Source organism: Bemisia tabaci, chromosome 10, assembly GCF_918797505.1.
Source record: "Bemisia tabaci chromosome 10, PGI_BMITA_v3".
NCBI lineage: Eukaryota > Metazoa > Arthropoda > Insecta > Hemiptera > Aleyrodidae > Bemisia > Bemisia tabaci.
Genome location: NC_092802.1, coordinates 1,205,917 through 1,227,370, shown reverse-complemented (window position 1 = coordinate 1,227,370; position 21,454 = coordinate 1,205,917). Strand labels below are relative to the sequence as shown.

The 21,454-nt window shown below is 40.2% G+C and overlaps 1 protein-coding gene across 2 annotated transcripts in view; it reads right to left on the bottom strand.

The window, feature by feature from the left end:
* NaCP60E (Na channel protein 60E) overlaps positions 1-21,454 on the bottom strand; it is a 362,748-nt gene that overhangs the window by 122,132 nt on the left and 219,162 nt on the right. For both annotated transcript variants that reach the window (XM_019053311.2, XM_072305268.1), the window contains exon 6: positions 15,256-15,397. In XM_019053311.2, the coding sequence (XP_018908856.2) occupies positions 15,256-15,397 (142 nt within the window). The remainder of the gene's footprint in view (positions 1-15,255; positions 15,398-21,454) is intronic.

Below are 21,454 nucleotides of genomic sequence, written 5' to 3'. Positions count from 1 at the left end.
ATACAAAGTTGAACTGTTTGATTTGTACTGCCCCTCCTCGAGTTGTCCACTGTGCCAGCTTGAATATTTGTTTACCCATCTGCCGGGGCACCGAGCCAATTTTCTCTTATCGGTATACTGCCGTGCTAAGGAAAAACGCCGTATGAGCCTCCAGGCGCTGCCAAATTTCCTTTTAGTAAATCACGATTTTTCGCGAAAATTTGTAATTATTTTCCCCCCAATTTTTCAGATACTTTTGTTCGCAATTTCACCCAAAGTTCCTGAAAATTTTAAGGGAAAATTCCCATAGCTTTCCTCAAAAATAAACTTTTTATCGAAGGAGATTTGGCAACTCTCGAATATTCATACGGCGTTTTTCCTTAGCACTGCAGTATACTGCTGATATCAGTATGAAACTACTTCGAACGTGGGTTGCGACAGACCGGATCGTCATTTTTTCGCGTTTCAGTATCGTTGCTTTTCAGATCCTCATAAAAAACAATAACCGGCGGCCGATTAATAAAAATGATCGACAAAGAGGACAAAAGGGATATGGAGGGATCGTAATGGTGGAAGCGGGTCGTTGCAATGGACAAAGAAGGTAGGTAATAGACTAACTAACGGCAACCCACGAGTGACCCATTTTTCTGTCCATCATTTTCTCCCTTAGTCCATAGGAACCACCCATATCAACTAATAGGATCGCTCTATACTCTCTGTCTTGTTTGTCTATAGCTTTGTCTATCAATTTCAATGATCAGCCCGCAGGTCAGATAAGAGAAAATTATCGGAAGCAGTGAGCATTTACCCATAAAGACTCGCGCAAAGTTTTGGCAACCCAATCAAACTTTGGGTAAAGTTGGATCCGTTTCATCGCGATGATTTAAAATTGACTGCATTCAGAATAAAAATTGAGACATGGAGATATGCTCCTCCTAAACCACGGTTGCATTTTTTGTTTATAAAATTAAATTGAAAATTATGAAGGAAGAAGAATACTAGGTCTTCTACCGACTATTGCATAGTCCTTTCAAAAGATACTGATAAATCATAACTGTTTTGTTCTATTTAACTTTACTTATGAAAATTAATAGCACAAATTGTAAATGTTTGTCTGTTGTTGACGATTGCCATCCTTGTCAGTTGAAACTCCGAACGGATGAAATTCTTATTTTACGAATGTCGAAAGCCGTTCGTAAATGTGGCAACGCGGACCGTTAAAACAAATTGAAGCTGAACTGTGCGCCATTAATTTATCGGACTCCACGGCAAACAACATTGAGACTACACTTGTCAGTTCCTAGGATATTTTAATTGCGCTTGGAAAGTATGTATCTGCGTCCCGTTCGGAATGAATTCCGCGAAATGAAACACGCGATCATTTCATAAGCCCCTGGTTTGTCTCTGTCTCTTCCACATATTTCGATATGCATTAAGAGTTTTTATCGAAGCTATATATCGCTCAATCTCCGAGTTTTGAAATACGTTTTCATGTTTGTGGTCACGTTTTTGAGCGCTATTTGAACGGCATGTTATTTCCATCGTCGGCTGCCAGTGCAAATTTTTAGAAATCGGTCGAATGTGGTTACCCAAACAATTAAATCCAAACATTGGGTTTGATGACCACGAAATTACATTTGCCTGTCTTCAGATATGTTGAACAGCAAAGTTTTTTCGTCAAAAGTTGCCTGCGTCCCGTCATCAAGAAGTGTAGGGGCTTTGTCATGGACATTGTAGGCTAATTAATGCTAATAATTTTTTGGATTTCCATCCGTTTGTTTTGACTTGTGGCGCAGTAAATTCGAATTATTCGAATTTTATTATTTTTTTTATTAAAAAAAATAAGATTCCCACAATCCCCTTTTCATTCTGATCAGTAGATGGCGACATCAAGCAGCAGGCTGATTAATTACTTTCATCATCTGGACCACATTTTGCAATGAGAAACCATTATTCCTGACTCATTGTAGAAATAACATATATGCCGTTGGTTTCCCTACGCAGAGAGGTGATTTTATGGGAGAGCCAGAGATAGTGGTTCCTTTTTGCAAAATATAATCCATTTATTGACCATAATAGATGCGGGCTGCGTATCTATGAGACAGATAATCCGAGTGATTCAGAACTAATCTCAATAGTTCCGGGTATAGATTCACTGATAGATGCGAATGCCCCGGCCCTATAAGGCAGTAAATACGGTGACACCTATTAAAACTGAGCTTCTGACAGGACGATCGGCCGTGTCGCGGCGGGATTCGAACCCACTATCGCACGGATTTGTCACTACTAAATATCGACGCCGCTATCCACTGCGCCACAGCAACTGATAGACGAGGTTGAGTCAAACGCAGTAAATGTTTTCTTTGGCGGGCAGAGTTCCTACGCGCTTCTTCTTCACTCGAAGAATCGACTTTTCTGATTGGTTAGAACGAATTTTTTTCTCTTTCAACAGAATTCTGCTGATTTATCGCCCATTTATCGGGTGGAATCACAGTATAGAAACGCGAGAAGTTTGATCATACACGGGGTAAAAAAACACATTGGATCGTCTAGAGTCAAGAATCGTAAGAACATCGACAAGAAAAATTACTCTTGATTCAAGCAGAATCTAGCTTTAATCAAGAACCGAGCCTCTTAATTTAAGCGGATTTCGTTTTGATTTAAGCAAAAATCCGATTGAATCAAGAGTATTTTCTCATGTCAATGTTTTCAAGAGTCTGCTCTGTAGATCCAATGTGGTTTTCTTTTCCAGTGTAGAATGCGCTGTAGATCAGATTTGCAGATCGATGACCGGTGTCTATGCCTCATGTCTAACTATGAAAGTTAATAAGCAGCCTGCAGGCATGAATCCAGGTGTTACACAGAAATTCAATTTGGCAAATTCAACGGAGATGGAATCATTAGGATCGGTGACCCGATTGGATCTGCACACGGATAGCTCGGTGCAAGTACTTAAATTCTATTCTGCTGCGGCATGTCTTTCGTCGGGAGGCTGAGATACAACACGGGGCGAATCCGGTGAAAAGGACGGATCAACTCCGACATCAATGACTCGATGACCAAGGTACCATTCAGGGGGTGCAAAATCTCTACAGTCCCTCGATCCTAGGATTGCAGGTCCGAAGTGTGCACTGGTCGGAATGGTTTGCATCGCGTTAGGTCCGCGGTGCAATGTGTGAAGTATTCCAACAGTCTTGTAGGCGCTAATATGCGTCAAGCGCGTAATGCGTGAAGTATTCCTGCAGGCTTGTAGGCGCCATCTTCCTTGCGCGCGGCCACACGGTGCTGTTCCAGAGCAGTGACGTGGCGTGCTTTGCGATACATCGATTGATCTGCCATTTAAACATGGACAAGGAAGGATAAACAGGGTTCTCGCGACGAGAACCTTAATAATCGATTCTCACAGCTTTAAATGGGGGGAAATATCGACAATCGATCAATCACGTCTCGTCACTGTTCCCGAGCATTCCTATCCTCGCGGAATGGTCCCAGCGAATCGGCAACGTTGAATCTGACAAGAGTTCCTTGTTCGGTGATCAAATTACGCTACACATGAATGACGCATCACTCCTAATTTGCACTTGGCGGCCAGGGGGAGGGGCGTGTGGGGGTCAAAGGGTCGGTGGGCGGGGAGGGTTGAAAAATAGGTCTCGTGGTGCGAATAATCGCCGGGTAATTTTTCGCGCGCGGAAGACCACCCGAGATCGGCCCCCGGCCATTCATTTTAAATTTCGCGCAAATAAAAACGAAACGCGGACAATTAGCGCTTTAACATCCCAGCCGGGATTGCCATCCAGAACGATTAATTCATTCTACTCGCCGGATTCGCGCGCTCAGCGGGCTGATTATTGAAATTGATAGACAAAGCTATAGACGAAGAAAAAAGATAGGGAAAATGGAGCGATCCTAATGGTTGAAAGGGTCGACTCCCATAGACTTCGGGAGAATATAATGGACTAAGGGTCTCTCGTGGGTTGCCGTTAGTTAATCTATTACCTAACTCCTTTCTCCATTGCAACCACCCGCTTCCACCAATAGGATTCCTCCATATCCCTTATGTCTTCCTCGTCTACAATTTTATCTATCAATTTCAGTAATCGGCCCGCTGTTCTGTTCAACGAATCTCAATTTCGGCCATTTATACACAAACATGGAAGGAACAACGTTGACAAGGGAAACAAGGCCGAAAATGCAACACCGGAAACCCGAGACGTTTCGACTCGAAACTGAGTCATTTTTAGGTGGAAATTAGATTAAAAATTAATAAATGTCGATGAAAAAACCCGAGTGGAAACTTCTCCAGTTTTAAAGTTGTATTTTTAAGCCTTGCTCCTCGTTTTCCCCCTTGTCTTTTCCATGTTACCATTGTCTTGCGCTGCTTCCTTAAAATTTGTATCTATTTACACGCAAATATTACATATGTACTCGCATACTGCTAAGGAAAAAAGCTGTATGAACATTCGAGAGTTGCCAAATTTCTTCTTAGAATCCAGTTATTTTTGAAGGAAGTTATGAATATTTTTCCTTTACATTTTCAGGAACTTAAGGCGAAATTGCTTACAAAATTATGTGAAAAATTGCAGGAAAAAATATTCAATAATTTCCCCGAAAATTCGTGATTTACCACTAAAAAAAAAAAAAAAAAAAAAAAACACATTGAATCTAGAGTCCAGACTCTTGAAAACATCGACAAGAAAAAATACTCTGTTTTCAATCAGATTTAAGCTTAAATCAAGAACCAAGCCTCTTAATTGGAGCGGATTTCCTTTTGATTTAAGCTTAAATCTGATTGAATCAAGAGTCATTTTTCTTGTCATTGTCTCAAGAGTCTGGACTTTAGATCCAATGTGTTTTTTTTCCAGTGTACTGAAAGAAACGTGGCAACACCTGAAGGTCAATACGGCGTTTTTCCATAGCACGGCACTATAGACCGGACATTCAACAGAAACCGAGGGACGTCGACAGACTACTCGCCGTCACAGAATGACGTATTTCTGCCAGACGTGCATTATGACGTGAGCCCTGTTTTGCCCATATTCTTATGAGTCTCAGAGCTCATGTCTGAATGCACATAGTTCCGTTTGATAGAAATGTGTCCAATAGGGGTGATGTTGGATCTAAACCTGGCATTTGTGAATGAAGGGGGGGGGGGGGGGCCGGACCCCGCCGTTGAAGTTAGTTATTATTATAATTTTGAGACATTCAGCGACTCAGGCTATTAACGTCTTTACAGGTAATTTTGAAAATTAGGAGTATAAACGAAAATTTAGATTTTTAAATTAAGAGAGGTGAAGAGTTTCAGAATTTTGGTGGCAATATTAGGTTCATCGCATGTAAGAGGGTTTGTATTTCTGTTGATTGTAGGGGAGTAGATCTGTGATTGGAGATGTCGGAGGGAAGAGCAGTCCATAAGTATGTGTTTGATGGTTAGAGGTGATGAATTGCAGAAGTGGCAGGTGGGTTTGAAGGGAGTTTTGCAAATTCTGAGTATATATGTACAGCGGAGCGGAACAAGTGAGCATGTGTTTGTCTTTACATGGGAGCCTCGTTTCGGAAGCCGAAATAGTTCAACAGTTGCCGTCAAACAGATTTGGTTTCCGTCCCATTCGCTTTCGCGAGTCCGGACTCGCCAACGTCGCACAGTGGCTCGAGTCAATCAGAGCGGTCGAACATGACATTGTTTACTAAAGTTGCAAATTTTGATGTTTGTCTCGTTCTGTTCGAAATTTTGAGGGGTGGCTCCAAAAGAAAATTCACAAGGAGACCAATGGAATCACCTTTAAAACCTCAAAGTTTTGTATAAACGGAGTTATAAGCTTTTAAGGTTTCCAAAGTTTTTCCGACCTCTTTGTTGTCTCGACCCACTGTGCGTCAATCCACCGCGGAATCTCGTTGCCCTCGGTCCAGCGACAAATTGCTGCAAACTTTTAACCCGTGTTCAGGGTTGCCACAGTCAGGGAATACCCGGAAATATCGGGAAATTTTAAAAAATCAGGGAATGATTTTTAAACCACCTTTATTTCCTCTTTAGAATGGATTTGACCTCTGGAATAACACATTTTGCGTGGATACTATCTCAAATCATGCCTTTTTAAACATCTTGCATGTCATGAATTGCCTGAGAATTTCATCCAAATGTGTCAGGAAAATCAGGGAAGTGTCTGAGAATTTCATTTTCTAAATGTGACAACTTTGGTGTTGCGCCGCTCATTCTATGAGGCCTGGAATGGACCACTGAATCGATCATTAGGGTGCAGCAAAAAATTCGAATTTCGCGGGGGAAGCGGGTCTCATCAAAAAAAGTTGTCAAATGGGTTCAATATGAAGTACAAGAAATTTCGTTGATTAAATCGACCCCCTCCTACTCCATATTTGCCTCGAAAGCCTAAATTTTTAGTATGAGATTTTAAGGTTTCAGACATTTCATTGTCGAAAGATTTTCAAAATTTGTGACTCTTCAAGGCCAAAATTTCGTCCATTTTGTCGTATCATGAACGCGTAACGCACAATTTTCTCGTATTTGTAAGAAAAAATTACCGCGCTTGCACCCTTCAAGGATGCATCGAGGTATTTGGTCAAATGGTGGCTGAGTTAACTCATACCGCTTAGATTTCGACAATTTGCGATCCCAAGGACTAGTATTTCGTCCGTTTTGGCGTATTTTGAACTATTAACCTGTGAAAACGTAGGTAAGGCGTTCCCGCGCACCGCCGATAAAGTCGTCGCGCCATGCGTTGGCGTCCGTTTTGACCTTTTCGATGCAGGAGTAGCAGCGATAGGAATTACCGTGGCTAGCAGCAATGCCGATGAAGAAGATCTGGGTATGATTCACGAGTGTACGTGCTTTTGAGAACAATATTTTGTTGGAATGGAAAAGTTTTCAATGAGAATAATGATTTTATCCGTAAAACTGAATCTGAAGTAAATCACATATTTTCACTGAGATAAATACACATTTCTATGAAGTCTATTTTTACACTCTAGTCTCAAAATGTTGAAAAAGAAAAGTAAAAATAGTTACCAGAGCTTATCACGGGGAGGTCTTACACTTGAAGTTCCAACCCCCTCCCCTCCCCAACCCTTTTTTGGAACTGTGACGGATTCTCTAGAGAATGTTCAGGCGAAATTGTTAATTTCTTACCTCATCACTCGGCTACTTGTATAACGTTGAATTTTGTGTGGAAGCTAGATACATTTCAAATCCGAAATTCTGATTTGGTGTGAATTTTGGAATCTTTCTTCTGCGGCTAAGTCGCTGTTTTAATAGAAGATGTTTTTCTTCTTGTGTGGTGGCTAAAGCAGAAACTTCAGTGACCTCTTTAACGCATCTTTCTACAGCTTGCGAATGACACGGGAATGACGTTCGTATATGCAGTTGCTTTTGCTGAACTTTTCTGTATCATCTTTGCACAGATTTCCAATAGTCAGTGGGACTGTGACCGACGTCAGCTTCATTTGATCTGAGGAACTTCTAACGATAGCAAGGTTCCTTGCTTGCACATGCCGTTGCGTGCTTCTTCAATGAGTTTCCATGCTTTTCGTCTGATGTTTTCTCGCTTATCGGCAACCATAGCGGTTACAGGATTAAATATTTATATGCATGGAAAAACTCAACGCAAGGAGAGATTTGGACGTAATTTGGAAACTTTCAAAGCTTACAACTCGATTTATACACAACTTTAAGGTTTTAAAAGTGGCTCCATTGGTTTTCTCGTCAAATTGTATTTGAGAAGCACCCAATGAACTTGAAACGGTTACAGGATTAAATATTTATATGCATGGAAAAACTCAACGCAAGGAGAAATTTGGACGTAATTTGGAAACTTTCAAAGCTTACAACTCGGTTTATACACAACTCTAAGGTTTTAAAAGCGGCTCTATTGGTTTTCTCGTCAAATTATATTTAAGAAGCCCAATGAAATTTAAAATGTGACTAAACATCAAAATTCTCAGTTTTAGTCAAAAATTTCATTTTCAACCTCTCTGATTGACTCGATCCACTGTGCTACAGTTCAGAACGCGCTTCGTTCTCCAGAATTCTACGTGCTAGTGAGTTTTAACAATTTTGTAATAAATTTTAGCAATCGTAACTAGGTGAAGAAATGGTTCTGGGTCCACATCATTTCGCGGGGAAAACAAAGCCGAAAAAATTCCAAAAAATTTTCAATCAGAGGCCAAAAAAATTGATTTTAATCGACTGAAATTTTAGTTGTTTTAAAAATTTGGAATTTCTTAGCTTTGTTTTCCCCGCGAAATGGTGTGGACGCAGCACCATTTCTCCACTTGTTGCGTACTGTTCGGGCCATTTTTTAGTGTTTTTTTTTCTCGTACCAGCAATTGCAGAGTCATATTCTCGCGAGAAATGGGATTATCCGAGTCAATTTTGTGAGGATGGAGTGGAATTGCGTCCCTTGGTTAGGGACACGACGAACTGTGCGGACACAGCTCTGGACCGAGAAGCTGCGGCCCATAATCGCCGGGCGTGCTTGAGGAGACCTAAAACAGACGCTTTCACGAGAAGATTATCCGAGCGCATTCACGCACGCGAGCGGCAAAGAAACATAAAAACGGTTGAAAACACTCGTAAAATTATGAGTTAACGGCCGAGCGGGTTGCCGCTCCAGGAACGAAGGCGCGCCGATGCCGCATTTCCGCGGAAACCCCTCGGAACCTTCGTTCGATGAAGCGAAGAGTTCCGTCCGATTTTTATCCAAGCTCCGGATGGCTGCAGATCGGTTGCGCGAATTTTATTGACTAACTGCGGCTTGTGACATAATTCAGGACGAGGGAGCTGTCGCATTCTCGTTACGACTCTCCGGAGTGGGCTAGTGGACACGTCCTGAATTTGGGAATATTTTGAGGTGAAGGACGGTTTTGTTAACTGATTTGATATTAAAAACAATTGTATCTAGTTCCTGTTTTGAAGATAAGGCTTTTAAGTGATGGATTTGGAAGCAATCTACAAAGGTCATGTCTAAAGAAGCATATTCATTAAGTGTAAAAGTTTCAGGTTATTACCCCCATCTTCCAATTTATATTTTATGTTGGGGTCCAAGTTTCTTATGTCTTGTAGAAACAAATTAAGCTTTCATTCATTTGTAGGGGCCGCCATAAGATTTGCATTTATTGTTACCTTCCAGAATGGAAATATAAACAATTATCTCAAGCTAGGAATAATAGTATGATAATGTCTACCCATAGGATAAAGACATAATTTTAATGGTTTTTTTTTTTATTTTTTTACACAAAAGTGTTTAATAGTGTAATGTACGTAGTCGGCCTCGGCCTGTACCAATCGATCTTCAAGAATCGCAGCCTCTTACTTTGCTGGCTTGGAACCCTCGACACAGCGGTCCTGGCTGAGAGGTCACCGGTTTTGGATTTTCGAGAAAAGTAAGAACAAGTTTCGTCCATCAGTTTCAGGGATGAAGTTTCACGTAAAAGTATTATTTTACTTATCCCGCCTCGGCCCGGTTGGTTTTAGTGATTCATAATATTTGACTTTGTATACTAAAGTCATTTAGTGCTGAAAAAATATTAAAATCTCTCCCTGTTTGGCACGAATTAGGATGTCACTCGTGCAATTTCACCTCGTCGCACCTCAATCGACCTATGGGAATCGTAGCCTCTACTTTGCTAGTTCGGTAACTTCGACACAGCTGGTCAGGCTGAGAGGCCTCCGATTTTGGATTTTTAAGAAAAGCAAGAACTCGAGTCTCCTTCATCATTTTCAGGGATGAGCTTTTACATAAAAGTGTCCACATACCCCGCCTCTGACCGGTTGGCTCTAATGATTCAAAATATTTTAATTTTTATACAAAAGACTTTTAGTGTCGAATAAATTATAAAATCCTCCTCTGTTATGACCTGAATTAGGATGTCACTTGAAAAACAATGTCAGGAAACTCCCAAAGTTTAGGTGGTCAGAACTCCCATCATTTCCACTACTTACGAACTCAGCATCCTCTACATTTTGATTCCTTTTGCAGTTCTTTCGGCAGACGCCGTCGTTGTCCTCGGTCTCTTGTTGATCTACCGTTGGGTTTCCTAGACAGGGATTCGCCAACTCCTCTGTATATTGATTATTTACTGCTTTTTTTTAAACAAGTTTTTGGTGAGTCATTAATCTAGATATTGAAGAAGATGCCTCTCTTCTTCTTGTCTCATCTAACTTGTTAGTTTATAACGTCTGAACAGCTTCTCTTACGTCTTCGACACTCAACAGTTGCCTTGGGCGCCCTTTGCTACTATTCTGATTTATTTGAATTATTATAAATGATGTTAAGTTTAAATTACGAACAACCGGGGAAAAAATTGAATGAAGTGTTCGATGAGAGATTGTGAATTGCTCTCAAAATTTGTTTGAAAATTGTTGTACCCATACCTAAGATTTCCACTTACATTAACAGCTAATTACTCGTAGAAATTATAACACAAATCATGACAGACATCAATAAATAACGCACGTAAAACCTAATTTTAAGCCAAAGTCTAGATATTTTAAGTACTGATGTAGCCACTTTTTATGGATTGTGACGACCAAAAGTGCCAACCAATTCTTGAGAGGATCTCTAAATTGAGAAGAGAGAACCAGACTCATGTAAAATTATACTGACCAAATATTATACTTCACAAAAAGAGAATTCCTTAGAGTATAAATAATAGTAATATCATGGTTAGACGACTAATGTAGGAAGAAAAATTAATAGAATCGGCCCCTCAAAAGAGTTGCAGCTGAGTGCTAGTGACCTGGTAGACATGGTTTTTCCCTGTCCAAAAATAATACGATGTTTTTAGTTATTTATCGATGTTTTCCGACGATCGCCAGTAGAAGAGGCACTGGGTTCCATAACATTGCAAAAAAATAATAGATATCTGTTATTTTTCTGGTTCTTACCAGGCATTGATTATTTCATGTGTCACAACTTTGATTTTATAGGCTCCGATTGTGAAACGTTGAGTGTATGGACGGTTAACTTTATACCAGAATCCTACTCAATTGCATAGTTCTTCGTTCAATTGTAACCAGTGGTCCATCTTTGGTGTTTGAATTTGTAGGAAAGCTACTTTTACTCGATCAATTTCGACTACAAATTGCGATCGGCATAATAATGCAAGTTGGCTGACAAATGGTTGTTTGATTCAAAGTACTTTCTTTTCAGAAGAATATAGGTACAAACCTACTCATCAAGGTACTTAAGGTCCCTATACCTACCTACCTACGTCCTACCTCCCACCTTACGTAAAAAGGTAGGAGGATATACTTTTCAAATGCGAAAGCGCTCAGCAATTTTTAGGAATGTTACGATGGTTCATGCATGAAAATGAAATAATTCGTTTAAGACTCTATTTCACCAATTAGCTTAAAGAAATTAGGACATGTTTCAGAGTATACTTTTACTTGAGTCGTAAGGGTATACAGTTTATTATTAAACGGCCATTTCGCTTTCGTCAATTTCCCATTAATTGTAATGCTTTCTTCCAATATTCTAACCAAAGTAGAAGTAGAGATGTATTTTACACGCTTCGAACCTATACGGTAATCATATCCTTCATCAACATAAAACAACGTACTCATAAGATCAACGACAACAGTTCTACAGTACTACAGTATCGCGTTGAATATTTCGAATCGTATGTCAAACAAATAATATCTAAATACCATTTTTTAAAATTTTATCATGTTCCTATTACTTGTATTTGTAACGTCATTTATACATATTTCAAAAATCTAATATATTTTATGTCCACCTTGTTGCCTCGTTTGGTAGGATTTTCAGCTAAAGGACTGTGATATAACGTGTCTCATACTTCAATTTTGGATTTTCCGCCGGATTTAAGCTTCTTTTTCTTAAGACGTACTCATCTCTATGCTGAGATTTGGCTTTATTTTATTAATTTTTATAACAAACACCTTTCTTTTTGTATATAGATAGATGTCCTTAGAAAAACTCGCTGAATCATGATCTTCATGATGCCCATTTCGGGTTTTTATACATCCATCCTCAGGTCTTACTGAATGAAGCATCTAAGAGCAAGGTACAAAATAAGGAGTAAATCATTCCGAATACGTGATAATTGTTTTTTTTAACGAATCAAAGTATTGAGAGGGTATGCATCATCAAACTTTGACGCACACTTCTGAATTTTGCTTATTTTGAATATTGAAGAGCTGTTTTCTCTTGGCAGCATCTAGAATCACGAAAAATCATCATTAAAAATAGCCTGCGCGGGAAATCTTTGACTGCTGTTGCAGGCCATACTCAGGCAGGTGAACCGCAGCTCAAAGGAAGGCATCCATGCTGCCTTGCTAAGCAAGAACGGTGTGTGAGCCTTCAGTCGTTGCCAAATTTTCTTCGATATATCATGGATTTTCAGGAAAAGTTAAGAATGTGTTTCTTTCGATTTTTCAGAGAATTTTGTTCGTAATTCGATCTGAAGTGTCTTAGAATTTCAAGGAAAAATATTCATAACTTTCTTCGAAAATCAATATTTTCTAAGAGGGAATTTGGCAACATTTGAACGCCCTTATGTTGTTTTTCTTTAGCACGGCAGAATGGGGGAGTAATTAACTGATAATTAATTGTATAATTCGCGCCACCAGGGCGGAGGGGTCGAAGACAAGCCGCAGGGCAGACAGCCAGTCGCCCGCGAGAAAAAGAAGAAAAAGAAAAAAAACAGGTATAATTGGATGAAACGAGAACAAAAGCATATCTCCGCAGTGGAAAGGGGAGGGGGAGTCATTACCTCGAACAATAACTCCCCCCGTCTGTTGCTCAGAATCGTCCAACGCGGGCGAAATGTTTACTCTTTGCCGCTACGCCAGGATTCGTGTGGTTCGTTGGGGGAAATGTCTCCCAAAATAAATCTTTCTCCGCCTTTCCTCTAAAAATTTGGAAATTTCATCGATCTAGTCTCATAAAACAGATGAAGCAATGGCAGTGCTGCATTCCCGGAATTAATACCTAGTTCCGGAAATTTTGTTATTTCTCTGAGCTTTACTCGGGATCTTCGAAATTCCCGGAACGTCCCAGAAATTTCTCGGAATTTCCTCGAATTCAAATTTTTCGTCAGTTTGACCAATTATATTCTCAAACTTGATGGGTTTTTTTTTTTTTTTTTTTTTTTTCTTTTAAGTCAAAGTAGACTATCCTCTGAACTAAGTCCGGGAGTATTTCGGAAGTTTGAAGGAAATTGGAATTTTTCTCAGAGCTTTTGGAATTTCGAGAATCCTGGAATCTTAGGCAAAATAAAATGGCAGCATTGGAGGCTGTAGAAGAATTATTAGACCCGACTTTGACCAAGTCGCTAACACCTCGCGAAAATACCCCAAATACCGGAATTATTTTCAAAATATTTCTCCGTTGTATGTGTTGACGCTTCATTGTGTATAGTAATGATAAGAACTTGAAACCTTTTTTTGCCCGCTCAGATTTTTTCGTGGAATGGAGACAAAAGTTAACTTCAAATGGTTTGTTACAGTCAAGTGCAATGTTTTTCCATTTGAATCATCAGTATGCGGCAAATCGAACGGGAGGAACAATGTTACAATAAATTACTGGTGCTCTGCTTTCAAGAGCTTAAATTTCCCGCAGTAAAAACTTCTGATGCCTCCCCATCGTTGTCGGTTGGTGATGAAAAAAACCATCAAATTACCTCGAGGCTCCATAGTAAGTAATACGCCTTTTTCCCAGTGGGAACGTCGGAATGCGCTCATTCATCCAGGATTGTAAATTGTATGCTATAATTTGCGTTGTTTCCCGCGGTTCGGAGCAAGGTCGCCAAATTTTGCAACATAACGTGCATATTTAACATCGGTTTTAATTGGGAAAAGTGGTGATTTTTCACCACAATCTGGCAACTCTGGTTCGGAGCGTAACGGTAGGGGAACTCGCATTCCAGGTTCATCCACCAATGGAGCGAGTATGAGGTTTATGACGTCATAAAATCCTCCCCACTTTATGACGTAGTCGGGGGGCTATTTGTTTCCTTCCTGAATCGGTTTCGAATTGCATCACTCTACCCTGAAAATTGGTCGGCTCTGTGCTCAGCCGTGCTTAAGAAGATCGCCGTACGAACATTCGAGAGTTGCCGAATTTCCCTTGATTAAACATGTATTTATGACGAAGTTTATGCATATTTTGCCTTGAAATTGTTCAGATTTTTCAGATAAGATTGCGTACAAAATTGTCTGAAAATTTTGGGGGAAAATATTCATAATTTTCCCAGTAAATTCGGTTTTTATAGAAGGAAAATTGGCAACGTCTGGAGGCTCTTACGGCGGTTCCCCCTAGCAGGGTAACGCTGTCCTGAGATCTCAACATTAAACAGGTATACCTTTTTTATCGGCTCTTCCGCGGACTGCTAGTTCAAAATACTGCCATTTCGAGGAAAAACGCCGTATGAAAGTTCAGACGGTGCCATATTTATTTCCGTCAAATTCGAATTTTCTCAAAAATCGTATCTTATCTTCTTACACATTTTCAGAGAATTTTCTTCGCAATTTTTCTCCTGTTTCCGAAACTCACTGCCATCCTGAGGAAAAATGCCTTATGAAGGTGCACACTGTATCATATTCATTTTCGTCGAATACGCATTTTCTTACAAACCTGTATTTTATTTTCCTAAAAATTATTAGAGAATTTTATCGCGATCTTTCTCTTGTCTCTGAAACTTACGAGGACGAATGTATGCGACTTTTTGTTAAAACGAAGTATTTTATCGGAGAACAGTGTCGTTTTCAAATGTTCCTACAACGTGTTCTCCTGGGCCGGCAGTGTAACTTGGCGAGCTTTAATTGGTGTTCGAACGCTTTAATGTGGGATCTGGAATTTGCAGGCCACTTCATATGGACTTCTTTCACAATTGAAAATGGTTAACAGTACGTGGAAAATACTGTTTTTCTTATCGGGGAGAAACATGGAGGGTAAAACTTCGGGTACTATCTTTAACTTTTCGTCCACCCATTTCTGTCAACAGTTTTTAAGTCCAGTACTCAATTGTTCGCCTATGTTCCAAGTCCATTTATTCATTTACGTATATTAAATTACATTTATTTCTCTCATTTACGTCCACTGTCTTAATCAAAAGAAGAATCTTGTGAAAAAAAGTTGGAACTGCACGGATGACCGAATATTATGGTCTGCATTATCCGCAGTTGTATTTTTCGGTTTTCTTCCAAAAATATTTCGTTCGTAACTGTGTGTGCATTTCTCTAATACGATGAACAAGACAACTATTAAAAAATATTGACAATGACTTGCAACAGGTACTCACCATATTATATACATTTTCCCAGTAATCCAAAGTGATTAGCTGGAAAGTAGTTAACATAGACCAGAGGAAATTATCAAAATTGGTGAACCCGTGATTTGGATTGCCGCCCACTCGCAGACACACGAAACCTAACGGGCAATGCCTGAAACAAACAAAGAAATTCTATTAGTCAGCTTATCTGCTATCCAAAGCTATCATTTGTCAATTACATGGAACCTCCAATCCAGAATAATGATCATTGTCTCATAAGAATTGTTCTGATCCCAGACCTAAATGTTTCGGTGCGGAGGGAAAGGCACTTACATATGCTGCCCCCCACCCCTGCGCTGTACATTACAGAAAAAAATTACCGGAGTGACTCTGGATTCCTTTCCATGGATGTAGAATGAAAAACATATTAGTATTAAACATCAGTATTATATTAGTATGAAAACATATGTAGTATATATATTAGAAACATATATTAGTATTAGTGAATTTTTAATAAAGGCGTGCCATAAATCAAGAAACTGGAAAATAGTCAGTTTCCGTCCATTCTTGAGATTAAAAACATGTCATGGATTCCAGTCCAAAATTACTGAAAGTCAAAGACATGAATAATACTAAAAAAATATTTCGATTAATCTAATCGTTGCAAATTGCCGACGTTGAGTAAAAAGCGCCGTAGGTCCGTTGGCTATCTTTGATTGGACAATCATTTTTGTGAAGCCTTCTCAATACTCTCATCCATGTGGATTGACTTCTTCTTTCGCGTGCTTTCTGGATATCCCATTTTCGCTTTCAGCATGAGAAATTATATTCACTGAAACTAGACGAATACACCTGGTCTAGTACCTTATCTAGTGGCCCATTCTTTCCTCTGGTATATAGTGCAAGCAGGGGTGGGGGGCAGCATATGTAAGTGCCCACCCCTTCGTTCGCAATCGCACCGCCGAAATTCTCTGATCCGCAAACTCCACGGCCCTGCGTCGCCTTACCGCAATCGCCACCATCAAAATATGAGAATCCGCAAACGCCACGTCCGCAATCGCCACCGCACTAAATGTTTCAAGTAACTCAAAGTTCTGTCTAAGGAGCGTGAATTATCGCGCGACGCGTCTTAGAAGAAATAATAGGAATACTGTATTCGGCAGATGATCACTCTTCGAGCGTATTCTGGGTTTTTCAAGGTGACAAAGAATACTATTCTCGATGGAGCAAGTATTTTACTTCTCCAGTGCATCCGTATTCTTCATTTTGTGCATTTTACAAGGAGTATCCAAAAAAAATTACAGCATTGGTCCATCAGGCAAGCATCCAAGCACCATACAACATAATTTCTCTTCAAAATTTCGGAGGAAAACATATTAGATACAAAACTTTAATCCCGGAAATCAACGCCTATAATATATTAAAGTTTAAATTTAACATTGGCTTAAGGGGGAAAAATATTTGTGTCATCAGACAAACAATCCATTTCCCATCTCTAAAATACTTGTTGTTTCTCGAACTTTTCACGTTGAGTGAATAATTCTCAGCGTAAGATTTTAAAGTAGAATCAAGGTTAGTTCTTAGTAGTTCAGACCTTTTCCAGTAGCCAAGATATAGGAAGGGCATTTCTGTGTTGTTTAGTATATTAGAATTTCCGCTAACGTTTCATGTTTTCATATTTCTGATTTTACAATTCTCCTAACATTTCCTACTAAACACCATAAGCAAAGAGTAAAATATAAATTAGCTACGGAGATTTTGAAACTCCGCAACTGAGGAATTCCCTTCCTGTACCCGTTGCCTCAATTTCTGAAAGACCCTGGAAATTGGAACTTTTTCGATCAGAAATAGTAACGACACCCCCAGTATCCTATAACGACCTTATGGAACATACGTTCTTGTAGACCGCTTTTCTCCGAAGAAGACTGAAATGACCTTTTTTGGAAAGAAATATGTCTCTAAATGTATCGTACTTTCCATAGGGTGACCAATGCTAATATTTTCGTGCACATATTTCATCCTTCAAGTACACCCGTATCACTTACTCAACCCAGTTTCCGAACTTTTCGCCTTTATAACGTAGAAGTTATCCGTCCTTTTCTCATTTTTATTGCGAAGCAAAACTCTAACGACGATACACCGCTGCGGTGGCGAAGCATGGATGATGGACCATCGATACTTCCCCATTTGAAGCTACAGTAAAGAATCGATTATTAAGGTGTTGGTAGCCAACACTCTATTTATCGATCCTTTTTCATACGATTTCCCCTTTTCAAGTTATGGTAAAGAATCGATTATTAAGGTTTTGGTTGCGAACACCCTATCTATCGATCCTTTTCCGTAGGTTTGAATGGCAGATCAATCGATGTATCGCAAAGCACGCCACGGAGAGAGTATACAGCTCATTATTCTTGGGAGAAAAAGCAGAGCTATCGGCGGGGGTTTCTGGGCGGATTAAATGTTAGTGTCTTTTTGATACTTGGGCGAAGTTTTCCGAGGGTGACAGACGGAACTTGCCACGGAGCGGGACGCCGGCGAAATAATAACGACCCGACAAATTGAGTCCCTGTCTCCAGATAGTTGAAGTTCATTCGAGCGGCATTGCCACCTCGTCCGCGGCACCCTCTCGCGACCGTGACCCTCGGGTTAAATGACCGTTTCTACATGTTGCCGTGCTCAGGAAAAACGCCGTATGAGCCCTCAGACGTTGCCGAATTTCCTCTGACAAATCACGGATTTCCGGGGTTTGTCTATATTTTTCTCCATGCTGCCGTGCTATGGAAGAGCACCGTATGAGCCTTCAGACGTTCCTGAATTTCCTCTGACAAATCACGGATTTCCGGGGAATTTCGTCTTTATTTTTCTCCATGCTGCCATTCTTAGGAAGAACGCCGGATGAGCCCTCAGACGTTGCCGAATTTCCTCTGACAAATCACGGATTTCCGGGGTTTGTCTATATTTTTCTCCATGCTGCCGTGCTCAGGAAAAACGCCGTATGAACATTCAGATGTTGTTGAATTTCCTTTGACAAATCACGGATTTCCGGGGAACTTTGTCTTTATTTTTCTCCATGCTGCCGTGCTCAGGAAAAACGCCGTATGAGCCCTCAGACGTTGCCGAATTTTCTCTGACAAATCACGGATTTCCGGGGTTTGTCTATATTTTTCTCCATGCTGCCGTGCTCAGGAAAAACGCCGTATGAGCCTTCAGACGTTGCTGAATTTCCTCTGACAAATCACGGATTTCCGGGGTTTGTCTATATTTTTCTCCATGCTGCCGTGCTCAGGAAAAACGCCGTATGAGCCTTCAGACGTTGCTGAATTTCCTCTGACAAATCACGGATTTCCGGGGTTTGTCTATATTTTTCTCCATGCTGCCGTGCTCATGGAAAACACCGTATGAGTCTTCAGACGTTGCCGAATTTCGTCTGACAAATCACGGATTTCCGGGGTTTGCTCGATATTTTTCTCCATGCTGCCGTGCTATAGGAGAACACCGTATGAGTCTTCAGATGTTGCCGAATTTCCTTTGACAAATCACGGAGATTGACATTTGATTTCCGGAGAAAATCAATTTGTCTTCTCCAAGCTGCCGTTCTGAGAAAAAAACGCCGTATGGGCCTTCATACGTTGCTGAACTTCCATTGACTAATCACGGGTTTCCAGGGAAATTTGTCGATTTTTTCTTTTAATTTTAATGAGAATTTCGTTCGTGGTTAGGTCGGAAGTATCTGAAAATTTGAAGGAAATATAATCAGAACTTTCCTCAGGAAACAAGGTGGTGAAATGGTGCTGGGTCCACACCACTTTGTGAGCATAATAAATCAGAGATCCAAAAATTTCAATAGAGTCAAAAATTGTTGAGCTCTATTGGTATTAGTACAAGACTGACGAGAGATACTCATTAGAGCGCAAACAGTTTTGACTCCAATAGAAATTTTGGAACTCTGTCTTTGTTCTCCCTGCGAAATGATGCGGAATCAGCACTATTTCACCACCTTGTTACTTACAGTTCAGGCCATTTTATAGTGTTTTTTCTCGTTTCCTCAGTAATGAATATTTCTATAGAGGAAATTTGGCAACTCTCGCATCTTCATACTGCGTTTTTCCTTAGCAACGCAGTATGAACACTCGAATTATAAGTAAGATGTTAAATGGACCAACTAGACTAGGTACAAGTTTAGGCAATGTGATACCGGAATGAGCAAAAGAAACCCTCGATACGCCATAACTTTTTCAATCATTGATTTAAAATGTGTCGGTTGTCCGTCCTATCATTGAGGGAAAAGTTTTTCAGACGTCATGACCCTGCGAACCACCTAGGAGGGCCAGGGAGCAAATTACATATCCTCCCGAAATATCAACATTTTCTAACTTGGACCCCCATTTGTGACATCGAGTTACGTCGGATGGATAGTTTCTTTTGCTCATCCCGGTATGTTACCGCATCAAAATCTCACATCCAATATCTCGTAGAACTCGATTCGCGCAACTAAAATTAGTTAGATCGACCCAAAACAAAGATATCCATTGTTTCTCGACGCATCAACTTAAACTTCATTCGAATACGTTTATAATTATTTGATGAGTAGCACCGACGTATAAACGCCTTCACTCCGAAACGATACTTCCTAGCGCGGCTTCAGAGGCCGAATAGTTGCATCTTTTCAATACCCGATCACCATTGTAACAGTGGAGATTATTGAATAAATGCGATTGCTTCATATAATTTTTTGATGAATAGTATCGACGTATAAACGCCTTCACTCGGAAACGATACTTCCTAGCGCGGCTTCAGAGGTCGAATAGTTGCATCTTTTAAATTCCCAATCAACATTATAGCAGCATTGATCAGTGAGTAATAGCGATGCTTCGTATGATATTTTGATGACGAGCGGCATCGCATTAGAAACATCTTCATTTAGGAATGATACTTCCGAGGTGGGCTTAAAGGCTCAATAGTCAAATCTTTTTAAAGCCCAATCAACATTGTAGCAGTGTACATGACTGAAATTGGATCATTAGACAAGGTGCAAGTGTAAGCATTAGATACATCTTTCCTGCAGAATATCTCCGAAACCACGATCTTTGCAATGTAAATTAGCGTAACTAATTCTTTACAAAGATAATAATTTTTGTCGATGCATAAATTTAAACTGGCCGCTCATAGATAAACCACAATCTAATTGAGCTGCATCCCATACCCAACGTGACTGTGACTGTCTTAATAGCATGAGAATATGACAACTTCAATCTCGGCACTGGGGCTTACTACATCGGACCGATTAGCAGTGTTTCCACGCCTAAAAATCTCAAAAAGCACGTAAACACACAACTTCCGCGCTTTGTGAGTTTTAAATACACAAGTGAAAGATCTCGATTCGCGTGATGCGTTCGACCTAATAATAGTGTTTGCACCCATAAGAATCTCAAAAGCACGTAAACGCACATCTTCCGCGCTTTGTGAGTTTTAATCTCACACGTGAAAAATCTCGAATCACATGATGCATTCGACCGAATAGCAGTGTTCACACCCGTAAAAATCCTAAAAAGCACGTAAACGCACAATTTCCGCGCTTTGTGAATTTTAAACTCACAATCGAAAGATCTACAATCACATGATGCGTTGGACCGCATAGCCATGTTTGAACCACAAAGAATCTCCAAAAGCACGTAAACGTACATCTTCGGCGCTTTCTAAGTTTTAAAATCACATATGAAAGATCTTGAATCTCATGATGCGTTCGGCCGAATAGCCGTGTTTGCACCCCCAAGAACCTCTGAAGCACGTAAACGCACAACTTCCGCGCTCTGTGAGTTTTAAACTCACAAGTGAATGATATCGAATCACATGATGCATTCGACCGATAAGCAGTGTTTCCACCCCTTAGAATCTCAAAAAGCACCTAAACGCACAATTACCGCGCTTTGTGAGTTTTAAACTCACAAGTGAAATATCTCGGATCTCATGATGCGCTCGACCGAAAAGCTGTGTTTGCACCGCTGAAAATCTTCAAAAGCACGTAAACACACATCATCCGCGCTTTGTGTGGTTTAAACTCACAAGTGAAAGATCTCGAATCGCATGATGCGCTTCGACCGAAAAGCTGTGTTTGCACCGCTAAAATCTTCAAAAGCGCGTAAACGCACATCTTCCGCGCTTTGTGTGGTTTAAACTCACAAGTGGAAGATCTCGAATCGCATGATGCGCTCGACCGAAAAGCTGTGTT